Source organism: Pyrus communis, chromosome 3, assembly GCF_963583255.1.
Source record: "Pyrus communis chromosome 3, drPyrComm1.1, whole genome shotgun sequence".
Taxonomy (NCBI): Eukaryota; Viridiplantae; Streptophyta; class Magnoliopsida; order Rosales; family Rosaceae; genus Pyrus; species Pyrus communis.
This window is the reverse complement of record NC_084805.1, coordinates 30,090,329-30,115,542: the sequence shown is the minus strand read 5'-3', so window position 1 is coordinate 30,115,542 and position 25,214 is coordinate 30,090,329. Positions and strand designations below refer to the sequence as shown.

Genomic DNA, 25,214 nt, shown 5'->3' with positions numbered 1-25,214 from the left:
TTGTACAATTTATTTACAATTTTTTTTGATCATTTTTGTTAAAATTCAAAATTTTCAAAAATTTTCTATTAGTTTTCCTTGGCTTTTATTAGTATATAATCCAGCAAGAATTTTGCTTTCATATTTGACATTATTTGCTTCGTGGGAAAAGTGTTGAAAATAAAACTATATCAACCCCCTCTTTCTCTAAAGATCAAATGAGGACAAAGAAAATTATTAATGTGACGGAGATCCATAATTCATATATAAACTCTTAAGTGTCGGGGCGATCGCCTTCACATTAAGCATGATATATTGTGCTGATAGCCATCAAATGCAGAATGATTGCATATAATGAACTCATTATAATTATGATTTTTTGATTTAATAATATAATATTATACGTAAGTTTTTTATTTTATAATAATGCATTACTGAATTAAAGGACCAGGTATTGAGGAATCCGTTTTAATAAATTCGGATGGTTTAATATATTCTTTTCAGCGCTCGAGAAAGTTTAAAAGAAGTAATATAGAAAGAACACATCACCATAGAAACAATGATGAATCTTAAATAAATGGAAAAATCATGAATTGGTAAATTATAATATGAATTAGAGATGATCAGTGACCTAATTATAACTGATTTCGACTACTTAATTAGTTCCAACACTATTTTTTTTTGTCGAAACTTTTTTGTTTTAATTTGTTAGAATAGTGGGAAGTCCTTGGTCCTAGGAGACGTATATGTAATACAGTTTACCAACAATATCTTTTTGTTACATCATTTTTCTCTTTGCTTTTTGTACATATACAAGTTTAGATTTATTTAAATTTTAACACGTATTTATTTAAATCTTTAAGCTAGTCCACCTGATGAAAATTTTCTAGCTCTGCCATTTCAAGCTACTGCATATGCCACATGCAACGCTATCAAACCACACATCTAGAAAACGATTGCAACATATGGAAAAAAAAAAAAAAAAAAAAAAAAAAACTAAAGCAACATCCATCTACCATTGTTTTGTTTCCATGGCATATTATTGCCCTGCTAATTTTAAATTTGCCGGCATGTCAATTCGCCTTTAAAGAGGACACGAGGTGGCCTCGTGGTTCACGACTTGTGTTATTACTTTATTTTCTTTGTTAGACCACCGACTATTTCTTATACTTCTCTCCGAGTTTTTCCGATCATCGAATAGTGAATTATCGTAATAAAATTATTAACTGGTTTTCTTATAAAAAAATCACTAAATCTTTATATTTAATCTTCGTGCATGTACCTCGCATTTCGTATTATCTCTACTATTTTAATAATTCAACAGTTAATTACAAGTAAATATACAAAAACTGAATCTAGAAACTCGAGATATATGAAGTAAAAACAAAGTTACATCTAGACGAAAGGCGGGCTGCTCTATATTAAAATTTGTTTGAACTTTGAGTTGTTGAATCCAACTAATGTGTCACTTTAAAGTCCTTCACGTGAATAAACAATTGGCCTCAAATCAAAGGTAATATTTGTTGGATTGCATTGCAATATAATAAAAAGAGCCATCATTTATTCCACTACATTTTTTTTAACAAATGATATTATCTACATTAAGAGAAAGGGGTGAGCTTAGCCTCACAATTTGCTAGTGGTAATGTGGTTCGAATTCACCTTTAGCGAAAATCAAATTTAATACCTCTTACTTAAAAATGAAGAAAAATACCACTAAACTGTGACACTAAGTAACTATTCCACTAGACTTTGATTTATTAAAAGTTTGTTTAATTACACTATCCTCGAATGACATGAATTTATAACTGACTTTTAGAAAATTATAACAAATTTTTTTAGGAAGATCATATTCGTAATCATATGATGGGACATTTAATAATTGAATTTCATAATGTTTTAAAAAGAAATCTAACTATCAAATACCACAACATCTCTGATTTTCAAATTTCAGTCTATATTCTTGTTTACAAAAGGCTAATACTAGAGAGATTGAATTTGTGTACTAAATTTTGTATACTAAGAACATGAAAGTTGATGTTTGAATTATTACTTTAAATGTTAATTAACGTGCTTATTTCTTATTAATGACATATATCATTTTAATCGACTTAGCATTACCCTTTTATAAACAATAATATAGGCTTCGAATAAATAAATAAATAACTACAATATAGGGACGAGCGTGTTCCGTCACAACCTTTACAATATATAAATACGATAGGACAATCTTTCTCCATCTAAAAAATTAGTACTCTCATAAGAATTGTTCACAGAAATGAAGAAATTGGAAGGAGAAATCCCAATCTTTTTCATGGTTTGGATTTTGGTTGTGGCATCACTATCTTACTGTCACACCGTCGGCAAGGTCACTTCTCCGGGCACTACCAGACTCCTCGCCATCCTACCCGTCGTATTCTTCTTCTTCTACCTCCCTCTCAATCTGACCACCATTTTTCTCGGCGGCCCGTCGTCTTTCTTCCTCGCTTGGCTTGCCAACTTCAAGCTCCTCCTCTTTGCCCTTAACAAAGGTCCCCTCGCCACCACCCCTCCCACTTCCATATCTCATTTCATCCCCTTAGCTTGCCTTCCAATCAAATTCCGAAACGACCCCAAAAACCATGAAAAAAAAGAACGTCCTGCGCGGAGAATTTCTGCTTCAAAATCTCTCCCAAAAGGCCAGAAATCGACTCTCAACTATGTGACCAAGGCTTTGATTTTTTCCACGTCATTACATGTATATCACAACAAACAGTTTATTCACCGTAAAATCTTACTCTTCCTCTACTCCATTTACATGTACACCGGCCTTGAGCTTACCCTCGCCTTGGTCGCATCACTGGCCCGAGTCTTCCTCGGCGTCGATTTCGAGCCGCAGTTTGACGAACCCTACCTCGCCACCTCACTCCAGGACTTCTGGGGAAGCAGGTGGAACATCATGGTGAGCAGAATTCTACACCCTACCGTATACGAACCCGTCCGGGAAATCTCCACCGGTGCCCTCGGGACAAAGTGGGCCCCGATTCCGGCTGTTATCGCGTCATTTTTCGTATCGGCGGTGATGCATGAGCTCATCTTCTATTACAATATTGGACGGACGTTGCCCACGTGGGAGCTGACGTGCTTCTTCCTCCTCCACGGAATATGTTTGTCCATCGAGATTGTGATCAAGAAGGCTTTTGACGGTAAGTGGCGGTTGCCTGCTGCCGTTTCGGGGCCGTTGGCGATGGCATTTGTAGTGGCGACGGGGGTGTGGCTGTTTTTGCCGTCTATTATGGTGCGGTGTGAACCGGACGTCATGGCGTACAGAGAATATACGGCTTTCACTGAGTTTATGAAAAGTGTTAGTAACTTTGTTAAAGTTTCTTTCTTAAGCATTGTTGGAAATTAAATAGAAGAAGCACTTCCATAATTGTATTTATTAAGAGTGGCTTTGGATGCAGTTCCTATTTATCAACGTTTTTTTATTAAAATTTTGTTGGTTTTATGTTTTTGATTGAAGTCCTTAAAATTAATGCAATAATGCATTTCTATGTAGGTTATTATAATTTTTAAATTACACTTGATATTTGTAGTTATTTATATTAATGAGAATTTGAATAAAATCCATAATTTGTTGAAAATATTAAAAGAAATTATACTTAAATAAAACTCATGATTGTCATTACTTATATTAATGACATTTTACATACAAAAAATTGGTAATTTTTATACGATGCATTTTACATACAAAAAGTTGGTACATTTTATATAAAAAAAGGGTGATACGTTTTATATAATGTGTACATTTCATATGAAAACAAAAACAATGGCTACATTTTACACAAAAGAGATGGTACTTACAAAAAAAAAATGGGAACATTTTACATATAACAAAGTGGTACATTTTTAAAGACAAATGGGTACATTATTAATAAATTATGGGTACAAATAAAAGGTCAAAAAAATATGAGTACAAATAAAAGTTTGAAAAATATGGACACAAAAAGAAATTAATATATGGGTACAAACTAAAATTGAATAGAAAATTGGCACAATTTAAAAAAAAAAGTGTTGCAAATTAAAATGGGTACAAACTAAAAATAAAAATATATGATACAAAATTTAACCATAAATATAAATATATCAGATGTAATGTTTATAACACTAAATGAATAATTTAAAAATAAAATTTAATTATCTTGATATTGTAAATATTTTATTATTGAAATAATTAATGATGTTTATTAAAACCAAGGGACCTTCATTAAAATTTAAAAATGAATAAAGTTTCAATAAATAGAATTGAAAAAAAAAAGGATGTGCACCTAATTTCTCCAATTTTTTTTTTTTGGATACTGCACCTAATTTCTCCATGTATTAATTAGTTAGTGTAACTGAGCAATCCCAGTCTTTAATAAAAGACCAAAATTGCCAACATTTTGTTGACACTCTGTTCGCCCTAGCCTCAAGTTTTTCTGCTATTTTTGTGGCTCTCCTCTTGCTAAGAATCTTGGCAAGTACCTTTCTACACGAATAACACTTCCAAGGGCGACTGCAAGACAATACGGCTACCCCTTTTGAGATAGTCTCGAGGGAGATCTATCATACACAATCTTACCCTTACTTTATAAAGAGGTTGTTTTCACGACTCGAACCCGTAACCTTTCAGTCACAACCAATTTGACAAAAATATTTTCCAATTTTACCTTGTTAGTTAAAGTTTGTGGCTGAAGTCAAAGTAGATTTAACTTAGTCAAGTTAAAAAGAGCAATATAGTTAGAAAACATTTTGATTGAAGATGATTATGTCTCTCATTCTTGTACTTCAAACTTCTATAAATAGTGATGTGTTTCTGGTAAGTTCGTAACTACTTTTGTGGCCGGCGACAAGAACATTAACGTTGAAGCTTACTAATTGCTTCACATTCTAAGTAGAGACCAGCGCAACGCCAGTCTTGCTTCCTTGCCACTTTGTACTTGGATCTATATTGTTCGATTAGCATGTCGAGTTTATCTGCAACATCCCGCCCTAATGGATCTTTCTGCTTCTTTGCCAGCTTTCTTCTCATCACATTCTCTTCCCCCTCCACCTCTTTCCGCTCCCGTAGCTTCCTCTTTTTCTGATGCCTACTTGTCTTTGTTGAAGATATTGAATTGCGAGCATCAACGGCGATGGTTTTACTTTCAAATGATCCTCCAGCACCCGTTCCATCTCGATGACCATTTGTTGGCCTCTTAGAAGGTCTCTATGTTTCAGTGGCAACTCCATCATCACAATTTCTGTTTGGAACTGAGTAGTCATCCAGCTTTTGCTTGTCACCTTTTTGTTTCCGTTCGTTGAACTGACTAATCACGTCTTTTGGAACACGATCACGATGAGCTGCACACTGCTGCGCTTGTAGCTAAGCTTTTTGCCCGTTCAAGTGCAAACTCCACAATCGGCCGATGTTGAGGACCAAAAGTTTCTATGAGCTTTCCTTTCTTCATATAGATCATCCAAGAACTTTATCTTCACGGTTGACGTTGAATACAAATAAGGGAGATCTTATGCCAAAAAGGAAAAGAATCACTCAAATTAGTTTAGCTAGCGGCAGGCAAATCATAGCTACTAACGAACCTTTAGAATAACTCGTTTTTGTTTTATAGCTCGTAAGGTAACTGCACCGATACAAAGTTTGCTCAGGGACTTCGGCAATTTTTTTGTAAATATTCTTGTCTTTGAAACGTGATACTTTGGAGATTGAAGCTTCTCCATTATCCTCCTCTCCGCCCTGCGTGGTTTCAGAAATTCACTACAGTATGTTGCGTATATGTAGGGGAACGAAGAGATCAGCAACACTTACATTTAGCATATCGACATATCAGTAGCTGAAACCCCTTCTGCCGCTGGAGTTCCCTTGAGAATAAGACCTTCCATTTAGTATTTTGAAGAAACCAAATGGCAACCGTTCAGGACACAATTTATAAAATCTAGATAAAGCCAGGGGCAACCGTTCATCAAAGACACAATTTAGTATTTTGAAGAAACCAAATGGCAACCGTTCATCAAAGAAACAAACTTTGCTACATAGAGATTGCGGCAGTCTAGCTCCTCTTTTCTGGCCACATTCGGTTCCTTGTTTTGAGCCCATTTTTTAACCAAAGGGCGCAAGACTGTCAATTCTTAACCCTTTAGAGAAATTCCCAAGCCAGATGCCGCATTCCCGGCCGAAACAGCATAACTGGCTGCATCTTTTGTTTCAAACATGAGAAACCCCTTCCTTTCCGTTTCCTGCCACAACATAATATCACATGTACTTTCAAACGCAACAAACGATGCAAGAATCGTATCAAACTACATATAAGACATCCTCGGTGACCTGAAGGACTGGGGTAAAAGATTGCACTATCCCAAAGGTCGAAAACCTTTGTTTGACGTCTTTATTGAAGTCAGACGGAAGATTGCTTATGAAGATTGTTCTATCCAGATCATCTCCTTCTTCTATCTCATCAGTAGCATTGGATTCTTTTGCAGTAATGTCTTCTTAAGCTCATGAACCAATTTATCAACAGGCGGCTTCTTGTTCCTTTTGGGCAATGCAGAACCTACGACTTCATTAGTACTACTCCAAAGTAAAGCGCGATTAAAATATGTACATTTTCTGCATCCTGTTTGCGTGTGAATTGTACAAATGCAAAACCGTTCGATAACCTGCAAATAGGAATAAAAGTAAGAACGAAGGGAAGGAGAAGAGTTTATTTCATTGAGCGAGAAACGATACTGGATGATGGTAAGAACAAAATTTCATATGACAATACAGTAAGCAAAGAACCTCAAAAGGAAGATTTCTAACGATCAGCTTCCACTTCCGAACCCTGAAACCCTGTCTCATAAAAACTATCGAGCGGATCAGAAGCAATATAATTACAAAGACAATAACGTGAATGACAGGCTAGAGCGATTCAACATTTAGTAAACCCGCCACTTTTCTTGCTGGTGTAACAAAATACATGCTTTTTTAACACTTTATAATAATGTAATTAACTTCCAACATTTAGTAAATCTGCCCAGTAACATTTTGAGAATGTAACTTCAACTAGGAAATTAAGCATAACCATATACCAAATATAAGAAAAAACAATAAATTGCGCGTACGAAAAAGTTGAGAATATTTGAAAACTTAAAAAGTATTATGAATTTTCGATTTATGTTTCGAAATTTTTTAGATTACTTCAATTCTGAAATTTTCAAACTTGTCAAAAATCCCGAATTTGAAAATTGTGGTCCAATTCTAAAATTTATGACGGAAATTGGGAACGCTGTTTCCGATCAGATGCTTTAGAACACGGCCCTAGGCCCCTAGTGAATTCGGATCCTTTTTGTGAGGATCCCGGTGATCCATGAATCATGCTCGTTCATTGTATATCGTATGGTCAGAAATTATTTTAAATATTTTTATTTAAAATTAAATAAGAACAGTACCTAACAAAAACTGATTACACGATATACGATCAAACACAATTTACAAATCTCTATAATCCTCATCAAAAGATCCGGAGAGGATGCTGTTGGGCCCCTAGGAACTTGCTATGGTAGATGGAAGACATTTCGGTTAAAGTACCAAAACGACCTTTTAATTTATTTGATCTTTCTAAGCAAAAACAATCCCAATCTTCGTCATCCCCTTCCCATCACAGCCCAAAATCAGAGGTTGGAGGCTTGGAGCCTCAGGCAACGTACAAATTGTTTTTGAAGACAATCATATCATTCATTCGCGGTAACCACTAAGCTTTAAGCTCTCCCTCTTTCTTTCCCTCTTGCATAATTGCATTTCTGCCTCTCATTTATTTAATTTGAAGGTCGAATTGGATTTAAGTACGATAAATCGAACTGGGTTCTGATCTGTGACCAGATTTATAGATAAAGGATTGTGTTTTTTGCAGATCAACTGTTTGTGGATTTGACTGTTCGAAGAAGGGGTCGGAATTGGAGAAGATCGAAATGGGTTTTGTAGTTACAACTCTGATCTTTGCAATGGTGGGCGTAATTGCTTCCCTCATGGTCAGAATCTGCTGTGGCAGAGGCGCATCGGCCAATTTGTATGTCTTATTTGCTCTACTAGTTTTCTCTTTTAATTTCTGAATCCAAAGATTTTAGCTTTCTAACTTGTTTTCCAATTGTTGATCCAATATTTTGAAGTTGGTAGGATGTTAAATTGGATTTTAGTGATGTTTAGAGTTTAGGGCTGGTCAGATTGAAACCCTTATAGTATGCTGATTATGCTATTGGAACCGATTTTCGGTGATGGAATTCGAATCTTTTAAGGGTTTAGAAACATTTGCATTGCATTTTAGCGAATCGTAGCTCCATTCTTGTTGGATGACATTGTAGGGAAAATCTACCACATAGATTGTCGGGAAAGAAGAGGAGAGTTTTGGTCAGAAGATGCTTTGATATGGGAAGCCTGAAATATGCTAATCGGGTTCGATAATTTGATTTATATTGCATGATTTTCTAAATGTTTCTTGGTGTTTATATAATGAATATTGTCAATGAGTTATTGTGAAACTTTTGTCTATCGTTTCCTAAGGAAGGAAATCTGTGGAATGTATGGGAAAGGAAGACTGTGATAATGTTGTTCTTCACCATCTTAAATCCTAGGAGATATGTGAGGGTTTTAGTTAGACACATCAAGGAGATCCCGTTGAATTTATGTTGGATGAGTTAGATTTATTGGTTACATTCGTGAAATATATATAGATTTATCCTCAACATTTCTGTCTGCATCAAATGAGATGAGGCGGCGTTGATTTTGATGTTTACTCCATGTCTACATCTAGACTTACTGCACAATGTTGTTTGCATGATTAAGATTCAAACACTTTTGGACCTTTCCGGTGTTGGGGGCATCTTTCAAATCCTCTTAAAGCTAAACGTATTGTTTTTTTCATGTGCAGGCTTCACCTTACACTTGTTATCACAGCGGTAGTGTGCTGTTGGATGATGTATGTCATCGACTCTTACCATTGATTTTTTTTCTGTTAACTTTTTGGGAAAATTTTATCAATTTGGATTTGCTTCAGTTGGTGAACTTTTAATGTTACTCCTTTACAAACTTTCCCACCTGGATATTGACTTAGCATGCTCCTTTCGTACTTGGTAGGTGGGCAATCGTATACCTTGCACAGATGAAACCACTCATTGTTCCGATCCTCACTGAAGGAGAGTGAAGTGTGTATGGAAGAATTTGTTCGTGCAGAACTGGGTCACGCATTATTGTTTCAGACTTTCCATTCGGGATTTGGTTGTATAATTTTCGAAGAGAGTTAGTTTGCTACGTAGGTTTATTGTACCGATATATTTGTTTGCTTCATCCTCCGTAAACAGGGTGATAGACCAGTCTATTTTTTGCTATTTCGGTTTGTATGTACCTCTGTTTTATTGATGTGAAATAAAATTTCGATCCCTTGCCATGTTCTATGTGCATGAAACTCGGATTGCCTGAGGGTCGTGTAAGAAAAGAATTGGGTTCTTTCTGTTTTTCCGGTTCGTCTCATTTTGTTATTCGCGTATTATAATGTCGTTCATAGTACGCTGATATACTATAATACATAGATTTTCAAACTATAACGTGAAATGGTAATAGCATGTGACAATACGATACATATATAAATTGATTTTTAAACAGTAACACATGAAATAGTAACATCATGTAACAATACGATATAGATCAACCATTTATGCCAATTTTATCTATATCGAGAAATTTTTCAGTGTGCCTGAAATACGAAGTGGTACACCACATGTCATTATACAAAGTGATTTGAGTTGCATCATATGACATGTGATGTACCACACACGTCTTAGCAAATTGAAAAATCTCTCATCTATATCCTACAGCATGGACTTACCGTCTCTGATGTGAAGACATAGATGTACGCGAAGATATTATAACATTGTGCAAACCAATACATAGCAATTAATGGCACTAAATGATCTAGTTGAACTGCGAGGCAACAAGCAATGCGGCAGATTTGTTTTATATTTGTTTGATCCAGTGAATGATTCACATAACAAACAATAATATAAGGTCGTGATTTCATTTTCTCCTAGAAAAAGAGCGTGCGAAAATCATTCTTTAATATATAGTCGAGCAAGCAAAGATCAAACATTTCAGAAGCAGATAATGGAGAAGAGGCCGCCTGCACTAGCTCTTGGGCCGCTGAAGCTGACGCTGCTGCTGTTGCTGTGGTTGATTGCGTTTCCGGCAGCTAAGGCTTGCCCATCAGGCGGCAGCCGATGCAGAAGTTGCCCACCGGATGGCAGTCAATGCAGAAGTTGCATAGTAAATCAGATGAAGTTCGGCTGCCCAGAATGCACGCCGGTTCTGCGCTGTATGGCTCGATGCTTGTGGGGCGGCAGCTCGAGGGCCAACTGCATCAAGAACTGTGATTGTGGCACCCCGAAGCTCTCCGACTGTAAGAGGTGCATGTCACGCTGCAAGTGCAGCTGCATGTTGTGGTAGATGAGTGTTCTCAGGAAGAACAACAAAGCCTGTATGTTTCTGTTTGAAGTATGAAGTTTATGAGTTATGAATTCTGAAATCTATCTTTCTCATGTTCATTTCATTGTCAACGTGTCGATATTCTAAATTGCTCTAATTTAATTTAAACGTGTCGATATTCTATCTTTACGATATTTCATAATTAAAACCGTTGAATTTAAGTGCATGGAAAATAAAACTATTAAAAAAAAGGGTCCAAACAAAATTACAATTTGCGGTCTGTAGTTTGTAGACTCTGTCACTCTACAGATAACAGAGTAGGCAAGCAAAGCAGTGCCGGCGATGAACCAGATCACGGCTCCTGCAAAAATCGCTGCAAGCACCGAAACCCCAGATACTGAGCGCAAAACCTCTCCATCTCCTCCCCTCCTCTATCCCTGCACACCTCCTCCTCCATCTCCGCAAGGATGTCGTCCCAGTTCCTCCCAAATCCGCCGTCTCTGCCACCCCAGAAGCCATCCACGTCTTCCGATACGATCGCGTCCACGATCTCCTGCAGCCCCACGATCCGACGGCTCACCTTTCTCCTCGCTTCCCTCACCGCGGGGTCCACGCCGGGCACCGAGTCCAGCTTCAGCAGCAGCCGCATCAGGGACTCGTTCATCCTCAGCTTCTCGCGCTCGCTTGTCCTGATGGCGTCGACAGTTTCCTGCCGTTGGATCCGGCGCTGGTACTGGTTGGCCTCGGAGTGGACGGCTGCGATTGTTTTGAAGTGGGTGCGGATGAGGTGGGCCCGGTAGGCCGATTGAATTTTGATGGCTGCGGTGGATTGCGGTAAGTGAAAGGTAATGGGAATTGGGGTGTCCGAGGTCTGGATGGGAATTTCGGTGGTGGCGGGAGGGGCAGGTTGGTCATCGTGGAGGGTGTAGGTGACGGTGGTGGAGGCGGAGGAGGAGAAGCTGAGTCTGCGGCTGCGAGAGGGTTTCATCATCTTTGGCTAAGCCCTGGTGAACTTGAGTGTGAAAAATGAAAATCATTCTTGAATTTAAAACGACTTTTTTGAAAAGAAAAAAAAAAAGGTATTTTTGAAACAGTAGAAGGTTCTTGAATACTCTTGGCGCGTAACAGCATCAGCAGTTCAGCACTATCGCTCCCGTCCGTTAATTTACGGGACCCACACGCCCCCTCTCATTTTTGGATAGAAGGCTTTTTGGCACACGAAAGCCAAAATGATCATCTCCGGATCATTTTTACTAAATTCTTCTCATTAACTAATTTGAATTTTAAAATTTGACCAAACGATTATAAATAGGAACATATTTTAAAAATTATAATAAATTTAACCGTTAGATTAAATTTCAAGAGATCGAATTGTTTAATGGAAATAATTTGATGGAAGCGATACTGAGAAGATCTCTTTCCCACGAAAGCATCTTTAATCTCACAGGTAAGGGAAGAAGTTATATGCGCAGCTACATATGCTACGGTGTCGAGCTAATAATATAGCTCATATTTTTCAATCAAGCTATTGATCAATGCAATTGGTGACATCAAATGGCAGACTCAAGATTCAAATCTTAGAGAATTCTAGTGTTAAATACAAGATTTAGATAAAAACAGATCACCGCCAAAATTTTAGTTTATTCACAAAAATTTCGTCGAACACTTAATGGGCTTATTGTTGTCAGCCAAACTAGATCGTGCACATGTCAACATCTATCAACATATGCCGAAAATATCTGATGAATGATACGGAAAGAATTTGTTGAGTGTTGTCAATACAACCTATTGAGATATACATAGCAGACATTACATAAACACTTTGTAGGCACAAAAGGGACCGTATCAAATATTCGAATGGTCCTAGAAAGACCTATACACGTATATTTCTTGAACGTCGAGTGGTCCTAGAGACCAAGCCCCCGGTGACATCCACATTTGAATGTATAGAAAGAGAGAACACTAAACCGTAAACAGTAAATAATACGTGATTATCATAAAGCAGAACAACGCCGTCTTATTCCACTACGGGTAGCCAGGTGAATTGCGCATGGTTTAGAATTACAAAACAACAAAGGCCAAGTGAATTACAGAGTAAATGGTACACAGCTTCAACAACATATGAAATTGAGGTTTGCTAATGGAATACAAGTACTCTGACTGATTACTTGAAGGCCAAGAAGAAAGCCTTCAAAGAGGTGAGGGAACAATCTTTCCGGAGCAAGTCCCAAAGCCAACGTTGTAACCATTTCCCTGCAATCAAAACATCAAACGTAAAAATCAGACTGATAATCCTGCTGCATAACAAGTTCACAGGACCGATGGCAGTATGAAGTACATGTTATGCACAGTAGCGTGGATATTGTTTCATTCCAAAATTCTGGCAAACTTCATATCGAGGTATTGCATCAGAACAACAATAGGAGGAAAGAACAACAATAAACAGCATGACGAGACCGCAAGCAATATGTAAAAGAGATTGTAAATGTAATTAAACATGTAAAAAGACTTGTATCAACAGTAACCTTGCTAAACCCAGAAATGATGACTTCATCACCATCTTCTAAGAATTTGCGGGGTGTCCCATTTAATGACAGCTGCTTTTGTCCATTCCATGTCAACTCTAACAAGCATCCAAGAGAATCGGGCTCCTGTTGTGATACACAAGTGAATGAAATTCACTCTAGTAATAAAAGAAAACTCCACGAATTTATAGTCAAGCATAACTTAATATGAATGTACGAAATAGTAAAAAGAAACTGAAACCGTACAGGCCCACTGATAGTCCCTGTTCCAAGGAGATCGCCTGGCCTTAAGTTGCAGCCGTTGATAGTGTGGTGGGCTACCTGTTGAGTCAATGTCCAGTATCTGTAAATGAGGTGCACGAGTTAAGACACCTTATAAATGAAGCACGCAAGAACAAAATAAAAAGTACAAAACCATGGATTTTCCTTCATCTGATTACTTAGGCATCCTGATTAGCTCAACAAAAGCTAAAATGCACTTATTATGATGCCCCCCAAGAAGCGCAGAACTACAGAAAGCATGGTAATGAATATAAAGTCCATTATCCTAACCAAAAGGAAACTACTACGGAAAAGTTATCTCAACGCTAGGCAGTATGATTATGACCATCTTCTAGGTTACTTTTCCAATAGTTGTCAACAGGGTAAGACTTATCTCAGCTAAAGATTAAAGACTCTTGAGAAAGTAATTGGGGAGAAATCCTTACAAATTATTGAAGTTGCTCTTTGTGACCACATGCGACTCATCTTGTCCAGCAGGTTTGATTTGAACCTAGCAATAAAATGGCAGTTCCATCGTCATCCCAAGAACACAAGAGCACATGACTATTTACAATATAATCACTAAAAGAAAATTCCGTAAGGCCTTAAGGGTAAAAGAAACCATAAACTTTGTTAATTAACTAAAAGAAACAAATTGCAATGAGCTGGTAAATACCTCCAATGAAATGTCATAATTTTGGGAGATTTTTTCAGCCAGATAGGGCAACGGATGGGGGTCCTACGAGTCAGAGTGAACATAATATAAATATTCTATGACTTATAATTGCAAAGAAAGATTGAATTATGTGGGTATGCATTATGCAAATATGAGTAACCACCTGCTTGGGAGCATCACAAAGAAAAGGTTCTAGAGCTTCCAGCGTCACTATCCAAGGGGATATTGTAGTCCCTGATATTCACATTTTACACAAAGTTAATGTCAGTTTCGCAGTCATTACACGTTTTACACACTTATAAAACAATAAATGAAGAATTCAGCATCATAGTTTCCGCTTCTTACCAAAGCTTTTCCCAAGGAAAGGCCCAAGGGGAACATATTCCCATGCCTGAATATCTCTAGCTGTCAAAACCCAAACTTATTATCAAGCAGCTCCAAACATTAAACATGAAGGATTAAAACCTATTAATGCAAGAGGCAAGCATACCACTCCAGTCATTCATCAACACAAGTCCAAAGATGTGATCTGCTGCTTCATTAACATCCACCGGCTTTCCTAACTCATTTCCAGGGCCAACTATAGCAGCCTACAATCAAAATGAGAACCCACACGACATAGTAAATAAAAATGGGATAAGCTTAACTGTAATTATGAGTTCTACTTCTACACTAAAATGCTATACTATAGCATAAGTGGCTAACCATTTCGAGCTCAAAGTCTAGTTTCAACGAAGGACCAAAAGGTGGTGGAGAGTTTCCAGTAGGAGCGGCTTGACCTCTGTGATAAGACAAATAAAAAATGTAAACTTTAAGATTGAAATCCAATAAGTATAATATGCCATCAGAAATCAGAATTGGATGGACAACTTTCACCGATTCAATAAAGAACGTGACATAAGACCAAAATCACCTTACTCATAAATCAAATATATAAGCAGGCAATCGACAAAACATCAACGGAAAAGTTTGGCCTTGAAATCAATTCTTGGAAATTGAAGTACTATTACTACTAATAGACAAGTTCAACAATTTTTACTCACCCTGCATATTCAATGAATCTAAAAGCAACAAAAATAAATGATAAGTTCTCACCTTGGTCGAATAATGTCCGTTCCTGAGATAACAACCGAAGAAGCTCGACCATGATATGCAATTGGAAGGTGGAACCTAAACATCAAATAAGACTCCCTTAACTTGGAAAAAACAATACTAAAACTAAAATAAGAAATTATGTTCAATGAGTTATCCAAAATCCACACACCAGTTTGGTGGAATCGGGTTCTGTGGCCCGCGAAATATGGTCCCGCAATTCTTCGCGTGATGCATTGACGAAAAGAAATCCGTATAGTCCCCTATTGTAATCGGAAGAACCATTTCTACCTTGCTCTACACATCAATCCACATAAAACATGAATGATTTGAATAAAATATATTGAAAATCTAAGCAGGATTATAAAATTTCAGGTACCAATGGAAGAAGTGATTTCTGCCTTAAACTTTCATTGTCACGCAAGGTCGGCTCAGTAGCTGCACCAGTAATAACCAAATGAATCTTAATTACCAACTTCATTAAGTGTAAACTAAGCCTAATTACTTCAATAAACACATTAATTAATAAGCATACTGCATACATACATGACAACAGCTTCTGAATGGTGGTGCGCGCTTCCTTCCACGCAGGCCGTCCAAGCGCCAAGAACTTGTTTAAATCAGGCTAATCAACCAAAACAGAGCATTTAATAATTAATCACTGCATTTATCATCATCTTAGTCAACTAAAAGTAATCTGTGATTAATGATCAACGGACCTGATGAAAGCAATCGGAGTTGACGAGGATCGGACCGTTGAATAACCCGGCGGCGGCGATTTCGGAGAGGTCCAAGACGTAGTCGCCGATGGCCACTCCCGGTCGAGCTGACGAACCCGGTTGGGGCTTGAAGACGCCGTACGGGAGGTTCTGGATGGGGAAGTGAGAGCACGGGTGGACTTCGATGAAGGACGTCAGAAGAGCCATGCTGTAAAACGGCGTCGTTGAGCGGAAGGGCGAGCTTAGCTGTGCAGTGAGGAAGATGGAGAGTGAGGTTGCTGACTTTACATAGGAGCAGCCCGAAGAAGTAGATTTGGCTTTTCTTTCCGTTTATTATTTTAATATGATTTTTGGGATATTTTAATGGATAAAAAGGTAATATTATATTTGGGGATGTCGAATTTTGTGCTGTAACGGAGTTGGTTGGGGGACTTGGGTTTCATCGGTCCTCCTAATCGCGAATCATGTGGTAGATGGCTTACCAATCTTTCAATGAATGCTCTTCATCTAACGGTCCGATTTTAACTTGCTAAACCAATATTTGGTTTATGTGGCGTTACGGCCTGATAATTAGTCGTTACGTGTTTAACACATGTTTTAATAGTTTAATAAATAATTGTCACGTAATAAAACAGAGACACATATACGAAGAATTTCTCTTAATCTTTATATGTAAATTGGGCTTTGGTTTTCCAATTGCGCTAGCGTTTGTGTGGCACTATGTGGCATAAAATGAAAGAGGTCATGTAGGAAGCACGTCATCTGCTAAACAAGTTCACTGCCCACTTTAGTGTCATTTTCCATATGAAGAAAAACTCACGCATAAACTACGTTATCAAACCAAAACACCGAGTGACGACAAACCCGTTAACCTTTTCTATTGCCTAGGAGACGTGAGATAGTGGTTTTTTTTAATAATATGGCCAGATGTGACGTGGCCCGCTAGTTGGGCCGAACTAATTCTTACACCATTATGGGCTGGGCTTGGACATGCAAATTGGGTTGCATTTTCCATTTTAGACATTGGCACGAGGAATGTTATTCATAATATCAGATTTGAACAATCATATTATTTGAAAAAATTTCAAAATCCAAAGAAATAAAGAAAAAAGATTCTTCGTATACCATAATCATCATTTAATTAACTAGTTTTTTTTAATTATTAATTTATTAAATAATAAACTAAATTTAAAAATCTGATTAATTCAAATGATATGTTGTTCACGTCAAATATCACTTTAAATTATATAAAAATATAGTTAAAAAAAAACATAATATGAACGTTACTCTTGGTGCACCAAGCACGTGGAATTGCCGCAGATCTGATGACAATATATGCGTTTTTATTCTTTTCCGGACTAGGAAATTTCAATCGACCCCAAAACGAAAAATAAAGAAAATTCTGTCCCGGCAAAAGAACAAGAAAACCCAAATTCACAACCGATACGCGATCTCTGTTATAAATCAAAAGGTAATCATCGAATTGTTGAATGAATTGGTAAATTGTTGAATTGTTAGGTTTCAGAATCAAAACCCTAGCTTTCGTTTGGGAATAGGATTTTCTCTCTGAATCGGTGTTTGTTTCTCGGGAAAATTGCGTGGTTCTGCAGGTGGGAAAATGTCGACGACCGATTTAATACTGAGACCTGAGTGTGGCGGATGTAAAACGACCAAGGATTTATACGGAAGCAATTGCAAGCACTTGACTCTGTGCGACGACTGTGGCAAAAAAATGGCTCTCAACCGCGCCAAGTGCAACGAGTGCGGCGCCGTCGTCACTCGCTTAATTCGAGTTCGCCCTCTCTCTCTATATATATGTATGGTGTATGTGTATATGTATGTAAGGATTGATTGATGTATTTGTTTCTGATATAGGAGTATAATGTTCGAGCGACTACTGCCAACGATAAGAACTACTTCATTGGGAGATTTGTGACGGGGTTGCCGAGTTTTTCGAAGAACAAGAATTTTGAAAATAAATGGTCTCTCCACAAAGATGGACTACAAGGACGCCAACTTAGTGATGCCATGCGGGTAATTTCGATTTGATTTTGCCCATTGGCTATTACTTGCTTGGTTTTTACTGTTTCGCGAGTATCATTTGGAGATCGTGTTGCTATAGGTAATAACCATTATAAATTTGTGAGTATTCTGTGACCCGATTGTAGCAGTGTTTTAAAGTGTGAGTTGCGTTTCAAATGTTTTTGGTTATTGTAATTTTCTTTTGTTATGTTCCGCTCGGAATTAGTAAGTTGTGAGATGTTTCATGAACTGACATCGAGATGGTTTGCACCCCTTCGTATTTACATTAAGTTTCATTATATAGGAGAAGTACAAGAACAAACCATGGGTTTTGGAGGATGAAAGTGGCCGGTCTCAGTACCAGGGTCATCTTGAAGGTGCACAGACTGCAACTTACTACTTACTAATAAAACATCCCTCTGGAAAGGAGTTTTCTGCTATTCCTGCTGGTTCTTGGTATGCATGCCTTACCTATTTTTGCTACCGATGTTTTTATTTTACGGTTCATCACTTTTAGTCTTGGCATGAATATGGGGAAAAGCTTTTCATGAGTACCAATTATGGCTTCAATCGTATATTTACTTATCAAAACAAGGTTGTTTTGAGAATGTTTACTAGGTTCAATTTCAACAAGGTTGCGCAATACAAGCAACTTACATTGGAGGAAGCTGAAGAGAAGATTAGTAATAGGAAAAAGACTGCAGATGGGTATGAAAGATGGATGATGAAAGCTGCAAATAATGGAGCTGCTTTATTTGGTGAAGTAGAGAGGCTTGACAAGGATAATGGTGGGGCTGGTGGGAAGGTACGAAGAAAGACAGCTGGTGGTGATGATGATGAAGAAGGAAATGGCTCAGATAGAGGGGATGAGGATGATGATGAAGAGTTGGAAAGGAAAAAAAGATTGAATAAAAGAGGTGGTGATGGTGGTGATGGTGATGATGATAATGAAGGTGTAGGGGGAGGTGATGTGGACATGGATGATGATGATATCGAGAAGGGTAAGCATCTATCCTTTTTCTATTTTGCCTTATAAACAAAATATCATGAGCACTATCTTTTCTCCTTACTAACCTAAATAATTGCTACCCAATACCATTATTAATCACCACAAATTCTTAGAAGAGTGAAGTTCAGCTCGGTTCTGCTTGCCGTGGAAAGATGCTGCATATACAGACATCGTATCGGCCTCTTTTTTACTTTTTTTTTTTTGTCTCGTGAAAAGTAAAGGTGGTTTTAATCCATCTTTTTCTGTAAAGTATTTGATTACTTCATTAGTAAGGCTTTCATGTTAGTTCCATGTCTTGTCATCCATTGGGGAAGCCATATCAATTAAGTCTTGTCCAGATGTCTTCTTTTTGTGAACATAACAGGGGTACCTGATGATGTCCATGATAACCATGTCTGGATTATGTTAGTTCCGTGTCTTCTTTTTATAATCAAGTCTCCATTTATTGTAGGTGATGACTGGGAGCACGAAGAAATTTTCACTGATGATGATGAAGCTGTTGGAAACAATCCTGAGGAAAGGGAAGATTTGGAACCAGAGATTCCAGCTCCTCCAGAAATTAAGCAGGTTTGTTGCACAAATGTCCCGCAACCACTATTCTTTAAGCATTCAATTAGAAACTAATACTGATCAAGAGAATAGGTAGACTTTATTTTGATATTTGTAAACAAATTGATTTGAACTTCTTTTTTACCTTTGAAAATTATGCTAGGGAATATATTAAGTACAGCACTTGAGACCTCCCGTTATCTTGCATGTTCAGTTTGGGGGGTCTCGGGTTTTTCTTTTTGCACCATGTATCTGGTGCTACCTTGGAAGTTCATGCACTTGTATATCAGTTTTATCCATGGTGCAGTTGCTGTGTTAGTTATGGCTCTTTGTACAATTTAAAGATGGCCTTTTTTGTATGCTTCTTCCTCATAGGATGATGAGGACGAGGATGAAGATGACAAAGAGGGTGGACTAAGCAAATCAGGAAAAGAGTTGAAGAAGCTACTTGGGCGAAGTGGTGGACTGAATGATTCAGATGTAGAGGATGACGACGATGACGATGATGATGTAGGTTTTTTATTTTATTTTTTTGGCACACTTAGTCTGACTAGATTTCCCATTTCCCATGATAAACATCTCAAATGCTTTATTTGGCACTTTTGTCAGAACTGCATCTGTTAGATGATTTTATTTTTTTTTCCCTGTACCACGTGCATTTTGAATAACAATGGACATTTTTGTTGAAGATACCATTTTATCATAGACACGGGATTTTTGAAAATTTGATTTGTGCTGTAAAAGTGGATCACAGCTCTTTTCCCGCTAATCGGCCTGTTCTTTCTGATGTGTCCAGCTGGATGATGATATTGGCTTTCCTCCAGCGCTGGCTCCAAAGCAGAAGGATGCACCCAAAGAGGAACCATCTGACAACAGTCCCTCAAAACCAACACCTTCTGCGTCCAGTCGAGGAACTACACCTACCTCCAAACCCTCAAAGGGAAAGAGAAAATCAAGTGGCGATGATTCTAAGGCAACGAACAGTGCACCTCCCAAGAAGGTCAAGACTGAAAATGTATGTTTTGCTACTTTGTTTTTATCAGCTTTATTTTTAGAAGCTTTGAAACTCCCCATGCTCGCTAATTATATGGTATTCATTTACATTGTATCTATATTAGGAACAAAAATCCATCAAAGAGGAGCCTGTGTCTGTGTCTGCTTCTAAAAGTAGTGCGCCTCCAAAAGGTACTCCACCCGTGAAAACGGAGCCATCGTCATCTGGTGGACGCGTCACCGAGGAGGAAATCAGGGCTGTATTGATGCAGAGAACACCACTCACCACAAATGATCTTGTATCTAAATTTAAGGGAAGACTCAAATCTTCAGAGGTACACTATCATGTTTTCTACCATTGTCTTGACTGACCTTGCTCTCTTCTGTTTGAACTTGAAGGAACGTAGGCTGAATAATTTGAATTGTGATAGTTTGTTCCTATTTTCTTCACTCTGTCTTATGGTGTGTCTTATGGTGCAGGAAAAGACCGCTTTTTCGAATATTCTAAGGAGAATTTCAAAGATAAAGAAGGGGAACGGAACCAGCAGCTATATAGTACTGAAAGAGCGATGATTGGATGATCCAATTTGGATCTCCCAATATATCCGAGGTGCCCAAACTGAGAATTTATGATTCTTCTGTTTAGTGTATTGCATACTTCGTGTATAATTGCGGTTGGACGATGCTCGCATCAGTCACTCGTCGGTACATGACTTGAATGGTAGCCATTGATCCTTGTGGGCTCTCCAGGGATCAATGGCTAGCACAACTCTGTGTGCTTATAGTCTTATTGTGCTCCTAGTAATACTAAATCGTCATAAATTGGAACTTGGTTGCAATATCAGAAAGGAAGTACGTAAACTTTGGGGCGTAATGCAATCCCCAGTTGAGTGCACAGGTTATTATTGCGGTTGATGAAGGTATATGATTTGTTTAAATCTCATTCATTCATTTCCCGTGACGTTGTCTAAATGGAGGAATGCAACTTCCGTAATGAAATTTTCGTATTGACGCTTCAACTTGAAATGGATTGATTGCAAATTTTAAACTTTCATCTTCTTATGAGGTTGTAAATAAGAACAATGCTTGGCTATTTAAGATCAATAGGAACTTCTATTCAAAATTCTTCATGTTCCGATAAGAGTTTTGTGTTTATGGTCAGAATCGTATAAAAATTATTTTTGCAAAAAATGAATTAAATATAAGATTGTTTAGTCAATCTATTATAGCAAATAAATTGACAGTTAATAATACTTTTCTAATTCTGTCCATCTATTTTATACAATTTGATGACTAAATGATTTTAGTTTTAATAGATTCTTTGAAGAGACGATCTTTATAGAGTGATTTATAATATGAACAATTCTAATCATAAACACGAATTTTTATAAATCAACAACGAACAATTTTGATAGGAATTATTACTCATCCAGAGTAGCTGAGTATTATTCTACAAATAATAAAACCAAAATCCAATTCTTCATACCAATCCTCACTCTCTTACTGAATTATAATTAACACACATCAATTAATTACTACTTTCTCTAAAAACCCAATACATAACAAAGCAACCCAACGGACAACACCACGAAGCTTGCAGTGAGATGGGCCGAACCAGAAGGGGTCGTGGGCCCATTAGCTGCAACCAACGCAGGGCCCTCTGATTCCGCCACGTTGGTGTTGTGCATTTCAGGAGCTTGATATGACTGAGGCATAACTTCCACGTGTAGTTTAAGGCCATTCTTGCAGCTCTCGACGTTGCTACTTGCGAAGTAGCGGAGTCCTTCCTTGTCCATTGAGATGGTATCCAGGCCGTCCGTGAACATCCTGATTGGGTTGGTTACATCGCACGACTCGAATTCCTCCTTGCTCTTCACTTCAGCTATGTACCCATGCGCCGTGGAGTAGGCTAGCCCTAAAAGTGCACACACAAAAGAGTTGTAATTTAAAGAATTCGAATAACGAACCAGACGCATGAAAGTGTATTGACTTTCTTTCAAATTTATTCTCCTTTCTTCGGAAACCAAACAAACGGCTTGGCTAATGGTGCCAAGAAAACTAAACCAAAATTTGAGATAGTCTAGGACTGGTTTGCGATTGCTTTCATATCGAAAGTGTTTTCTGACTAGCAAAAATTCAAGACCTTCTAGCATTTAATAGGTAATTTTTTCTAGTAAGTACTTTTAAGTTTTTTTATCAAATGATGTCAAAACATGATTTCTATAAAACGCGATTGATTTTGTAATGTATAATCACTTTTAAGGTTTTAAGGAAGACATCCTAAGCGTTTTAACCGTTTTAGAAGCAATTACATGAGTAAAACTAAACAAACCGTAATTAAGCTTTACAGAGAGGATCGAGAGAAGACTCACACATCTTATCTCCGGCCCTAAATGTTTTGTCCGAGGACCAAGAAGCAAGGTCGGAGGATGGATCCCAGCCGCGGTCTGCTCCGACAACGTGGTACACTTGTGCTCCAACCAAGCTCCCTCCGAGGCTCACAGCAGCGACACCAACGAACAAAACAGCGATCGCCACCTTCAATATGCCATCTCGAGCCATTACCTCACAATAAGCTAGAGTATCTCAGCAGTCAGCACCACCCAAAGTGCTTCCTTTTATCGCTCTTATTCTTGAACAAAATATAAATGTTACGTAACCGCGAAAGAGAGTGATAATGTGAGGGAGAAGTAAAGGCGCTCCCCTCTTTCGGTTTTTAGCAATGATATACTTTCCAAGCAATTTCCCACTTGTTTTAACCAAAACAAGGGAATACTGGTGGTTGATGCTGCTAAGTGTATTTGTTGGCTCCCTCTATGTGTACGACTACCACTGGTCCACTGCCCTGCTCCTTCTTTATGAGAATGCCCCTCTGTTGTTTTGGAGACCAATGTACGGTCTTCAATTGAAGAAGAGCAATTTATATCAAACAAATTTATCGTCATGCGACGTTCTGTTCTAATAAAACATTGTTATGTAGAGAAAAACTTCCGCATGCGTTATTGAACAATCTGACGTTACGTAATGGTGAATTCGTTCTATGTAAATCTTTCTCATTCTTGGAGGTGGTTAAATGCCTTCAAAGCCGTAGAAAGGCCGTTAGGCCCTAGGGTTCCATGTTGCATGGCAGGCACTAAACCTTGACTTCCTTCATGGCCTAGACAGACACTCTTGCATGAAAGATTTCAGTGCTGTCATTGGCATCCTAAATCACTAATATAAGGTCATATAAAAAGAGTAGTGCAGTCTTCTATTAATAGTTCCAAATGCCACAAAAAAAATATGTATCGTGTTGTGTATTCATTTCATATAAGCCTTTCTTCGTTACTCTTATTACCAACAATCTCATGCGAATATAAAACATATGCCCTATTATTATCTTAAGCATCAAGCATGCTGTCCTATTCTTGTATTTTCTCCGAAGTTGTAAGTTCTTTTGTTGATTTACTTATAAAGCTAAGAATTCCACAATTAATTATTTAATCATGAATCGTATATAAAAGGAGCACAGAAGCGTTTGAAAGTTGAAGGCATGAGAGATCTTTAAGTATGACCGAAATACGGAGTGGTACATCACATGTTATAAACAATTGGAGAGATAAGTTTTTTTTTTTTTCTTCAAATGTCTCTCTAATTGTATAATGACATGTGGCATATTTTTCCGTATTTCGATCACACTGAAAAATCTGTTGAAGGGTAGGTATGCTTTATTTCTTCTCTACTCTCCCAACGCAACCCTAGCTAACAACACCAAGGAGCAAGGAAAATCGTACGTACCCTCTAACATGGTCCATGCATAGTAATCAAATTTTACAGCAGAGCGAGATCAGTAGGAGATCTCATGTAGTGATCGCTGCAGCATTTCATACACCAACTCGAACTTGTCGTCTTGAATGAAAATCGACTACGCTCCTACGTATCATCTTTATCTACCTCTCATTTTTATAGTCACATAACGAAAATATACAGTCAAGGAGTAAGAATCTCCTCCATTAATTTGGATCAATAAATAGGAGTACTTTGTTACTTTCGTGGGGCTTGTGTCTGTTATCAATGAGGACTTGTGCCTTAATTTAGAACAGTCTCTAGACTCTCTACAGAAGATTGCCGACTTGGATTAACGCAGTCCATGCTCTAATTAAATAAATAAAAATTTGATTGATACAAACTAATAGAAAAATGCTGCCGAGATAGAAAATCTATAGAATTTTGATACGTATATACTGATTTTGGAACGATATACAAATCATATGACTCGCATCTTATCAGTTATTCCTAACTGCTACATGCATCATCACCAATTATTGTATAATACGGGAATACCGCCATCTTAATAAGGGACATCAAAACCCAAAACCAAATATGATAAAGAAAAATTTGGTGTGTTTAATAAAATAAGATGTGAAATCTTAATAGGGTAGATTATGTATTAATCAAAGTCTTCATCATTGTCGCTGTCGTCCGTCGTGATGGCCTCCTCTGAGGGGTAAAATATGAAAATATCAGCTTCTTCTGGCAATCGAAAGCTCACCTTCTTCTTCAACTTATGAGTTTTATTCTCACTTAATTGTGTATTAATACTTCTGCAGCTCATTGACGCGGAAATGTCATTGACGATCAAGTTTGCTTCATCAGATTTCTTATCCTCATTTTTTACGAGTCTCTCGAGGCAGAAGCTGTCTTTTGCTTTAGAGAGAGGTGGCAATTTTGACGAAGAAGATGCAGCTGGATGTATTCTTTTCGAGCTGGGTCTAAACACATACAATTCGCCTCCGTTGATGTTGTAGTTATGATCTGCCTTGACGTGGCCGGGGGAGGCCAAGAGCCATTCTTCTAGGGTTGTCATCCTAGTCCCACTCCCAGCTGCTCCAACAATTCCAGTATTTTTTGTGTAACTATTGTAAATATTCTTCTTCTCTGGTGC

The 25,214-nt window shown here is 37.7% G+C and overlaps 7 protein-coding genes across 7 annotated transcripts; 4 read left to right on the top strand and 3 right to left on the bottom strand.

Moving 5' to 3' along the window:
* Nucleotides 1-2,129: 2,129 nt before the first annotated feature.
* LOC137727532 (long-chain-alcohol O-fatty-acyltransferase-like) lies at nt 2,130-3,423 on the top strand. Its single transcript, XM_068466383.1, has one exon. It carries the CDS (start codon nt 2,258-2,260, stop codon nt 3,368-3,370), a length of 1,113 nt encoding a protein of 370 aa, XP_068322484.1. The 5' UTR covers nt 2,130-2,257; the 3' UTR covers nt 3,371-3,423.
* A 4,153-nt stretch (nt 3,424-7,576) lies between these two features.
* LOC137729279 (V-type proton ATPase subunit e1-like) lies at nt 7,577-9,413 on the top strand. The gene is made up of 4 exons (XM_068468153.1): nt 7,577-7,717; nt 7,884-8,039; nt 8,898-8,945; nt 9,104-9,413. The coding sequence occupies exons 2-4, from the start codon at nt 7,942-7,944 to the stop codon at nt 9,168-9,170; spliced, it is 213 nt and encodes a 70-aa protein (XP_068324254.1). The 5' UTR covers nt 7,577-7,717; nt 7,884-7,941; the 3' UTR covers nt 9,171-9,413.
* Nucleotides 9,414-10,070: 657 nt separating this feature from the next.
* Nucleotides 10,071-10,501, top strand: LOC137727719 (uncharacterized). Its single transcript, XM_068466538.1, has one exon. It carries the CDS (start codon nt 10,127-10,129, stop codon nt 10,463-10,465), a length of 339 nt encoding a protein of 112 aa, XP_068322639.1. The 5' UTR covers nt 10,071-10,126; the 3' UTR covers nt 10,466-10,501.
* Nucleotides 10,502-10,709: 208 nt separating this feature from the next.
* On the bottom strand, nt 10,710-11,494 carry LOC137730183 (BAG family molecular chaperone regulator 5, mitochondrial). Its single transcript, XM_068469241.1, has one exon. The coding sequence runs from the start codon at nt 11,433-11,435 to the stop codon at nt 10,797-10,799; it is 639 nt and encodes a 212-aa protein (XP_068325342.1). The 5' UTR covers nt 11,436-11,494; the 3' UTR covers nt 10,710-10,796.
* Nucleotides 11,495-12,414: 920 nt separating this feature from the next.
* LOC137727878 (fumarylacetoacetase) lies at nt 12,415-16,042 on the bottom strand. Its single transcript, XM_068466713.1, has 14 exons — nt 15,718-16,042; nt 15,545-15,623; nt 15,378-15,436; nt 15,171-15,295; nt 15,002-15,076; nt 14,612-14,687; nt 14,397-14,496; nt 14,252-14,311; nt 14,070-14,140; nt 13,907-13,969; nt 13,677-13,741; nt 13,216-13,312; nt 12,970-13,095; nt 12,415-12,697 (listed from the first exon to the last, which is right to left on the bottom strand). Exons 1-14 carry the CDS (start codon nt 15,922-15,924, stop codon nt 12,635-12,637), a joined length of 1,266 nt encoding a protein of 421 aa, XP_068322814.1. The 5' UTR covers nt 15,925-16,042; the 3' UTR covers nt 12,415-12,634.
* A 1,000-nt stretch (nt 16,043-17,042) lies between these two features.
* On the top strand, nt 17,043-21,118 carry LOC137728014 (transcription initiation factor IIF subunit alpha-like). Its single transcript, XM_068466894.1, has 10 exons — nt 17,043-17,188; nt 17,328-17,509; nt 17,593-17,751; nt 18,044-18,195; nt 18,358-18,740; nt 19,200-19,315; nt 19,673-19,807; nt 20,094-20,312; nt 20,416-20,625; nt 20,771-21,118. Exons 2-10 carry the CDS (start codon nt 17,336-17,338, stop codon nt 20,861-20,863), a joined length of 1,641 nt encoding a protein of 546 aa, XP_068322995.1. The 5' UTR covers nt 17,043-17,188; nt 17,328-17,335; the 3' UTR covers nt 20,864-21,118.
* Nucleotides 21,119-21,687: 569 nt separating this feature from the next.
* Nucleotides 21,688-23,015, bottom strand: LOC137730105 (mavicyanin-like). The gene is made up of 2 exons (XM_068469169.1): nt 22,663-23,015; nt 21,688-22,205 (listed from the first exon to the last, which is right to left on the bottom strand). The coding sequence occupies exons 1-2, from the start codon at nt 22,850-22,852 to the stop codon at nt 21,835-21,837; spliced, it is 561 nt and encodes a 186-aa protein (XP_068325270.1). The 5' UTR covers nt 22,853-23,015; the 3' UTR covers nt 21,688-21,834.
* Between the last annotated feature and the right edge of the window lie 2,199 nt (nt 23,016-25,214).

What these genes read in the sequence shown, in the direction of transcription:
- LOC137727532 (XM_068466383.1), top strand. Translation starts at nt 2,258, where the DNA reads ATGAAGAAATTGGAAGGAGAAATCCCAATCTTTTTCATGGTTTGGATT.
- LOC137729279 (XM_068468153.1), top strand. Translation starts at nt 7,942, where the DNA reads ATGGGTTTTGTAGTTACAACTCTGATCTTTGCAATGGTGGGCGTAATT. An exon ending in AGAGGCGCATCGGCCAATTT is followed by an intron (nt 8,040 to 8,897) that starts GTATGTCTTATT and finishes TTTCATGTGCAG; the next exon opens with GCTTCACCTTACACTTGTTA. An exon ending in GTAGTGTGCTGTTGGATGAT is followed by an intron (nt 8,946 to 9,103) that starts GTATGTCATCGA and finishes CGTACTTGGTAG; the next exon opens with GTGGGCAATCGTATACCTTG.
- LOC137727719 (XM_068466538.1), top strand. Translation starts at nt 10,127, where the DNA reads ATGGAGAAGAGGCCGCCTGCACTAGCTCTTGGGCCGCTGAAGCTGACG.
- LOC137730183 (XM_068469241.1), bottom strand. Translation starts at nt 11,435, where the DNA reads ATGATGAAACCCTCTCGCAGCCGCAGACTCAGCTTCTCCTCCTCCGCC.
- LOC137727878 (XM_068466713.1), bottom strand. Translation starts at nt 15,924, where the DNA reads ATGGCTCTTCTGACGTCCTTCATCGAAGTCCACCCGTGCTCTCACTTC. An exon ending in ACTCCGATTGCTTTCATCAG is followed by an intron (nt 15,624 to 15,717) that starts GTCCGTTGATCA and finishes TTGGTTGATTAG; the next exon opens with CCTGATTTAAACAAGTTCTT. An exon ending in GTTGATGAATGACTGGAGTG is followed by an intron (nt 14,312 to 14,396) that starts GTATGCTTGCCT and finishes GGGTTTTGACAG; the next exon opens with CTAGAGATATTCAGGCATGG.
- LOC137728014 (XM_068466894.1), top strand. Translation starts at nt 17,336, where the DNA reads ATGTCGACGACCGATTTAATACTGAGACCTGAGTGTGGCGGATGTAAA. An exon ending in AACTTAGTGATGCCATGCGG is followed by an intron (nt 17,752 to 18,043) that starts GTAATTTCGATT and finishes TTCATTATATAG; the next exon opens with GAGAAGTACAAGAACAAACC. An exon ending in GCTATTCCTGCTGGTTCTTG is followed by an intron (nt 18,196 to 18,357) that starts GTATGCATGCCT and finishes AATGTTTACTAG; the next exon opens with GTTCAATTTCAACAAGGTTG.
- LOC137730105 (XM_068469169.1), bottom strand. Translation starts at nt 22,852, where the DNA reads ATGGCTCGAGATGGCATATTGAAGGTGGCGATCGCTGTTTTGTTCGTT. An exon ending in TAGGGCCGGAGATAAGATGT is followed by an intron (nt 22,206 to 22,662) that starts GTGAGTCTTCTC and finishes GTGCACTTTTAG; the next exon opens with GGCTAGCCTACTCCACGGCG.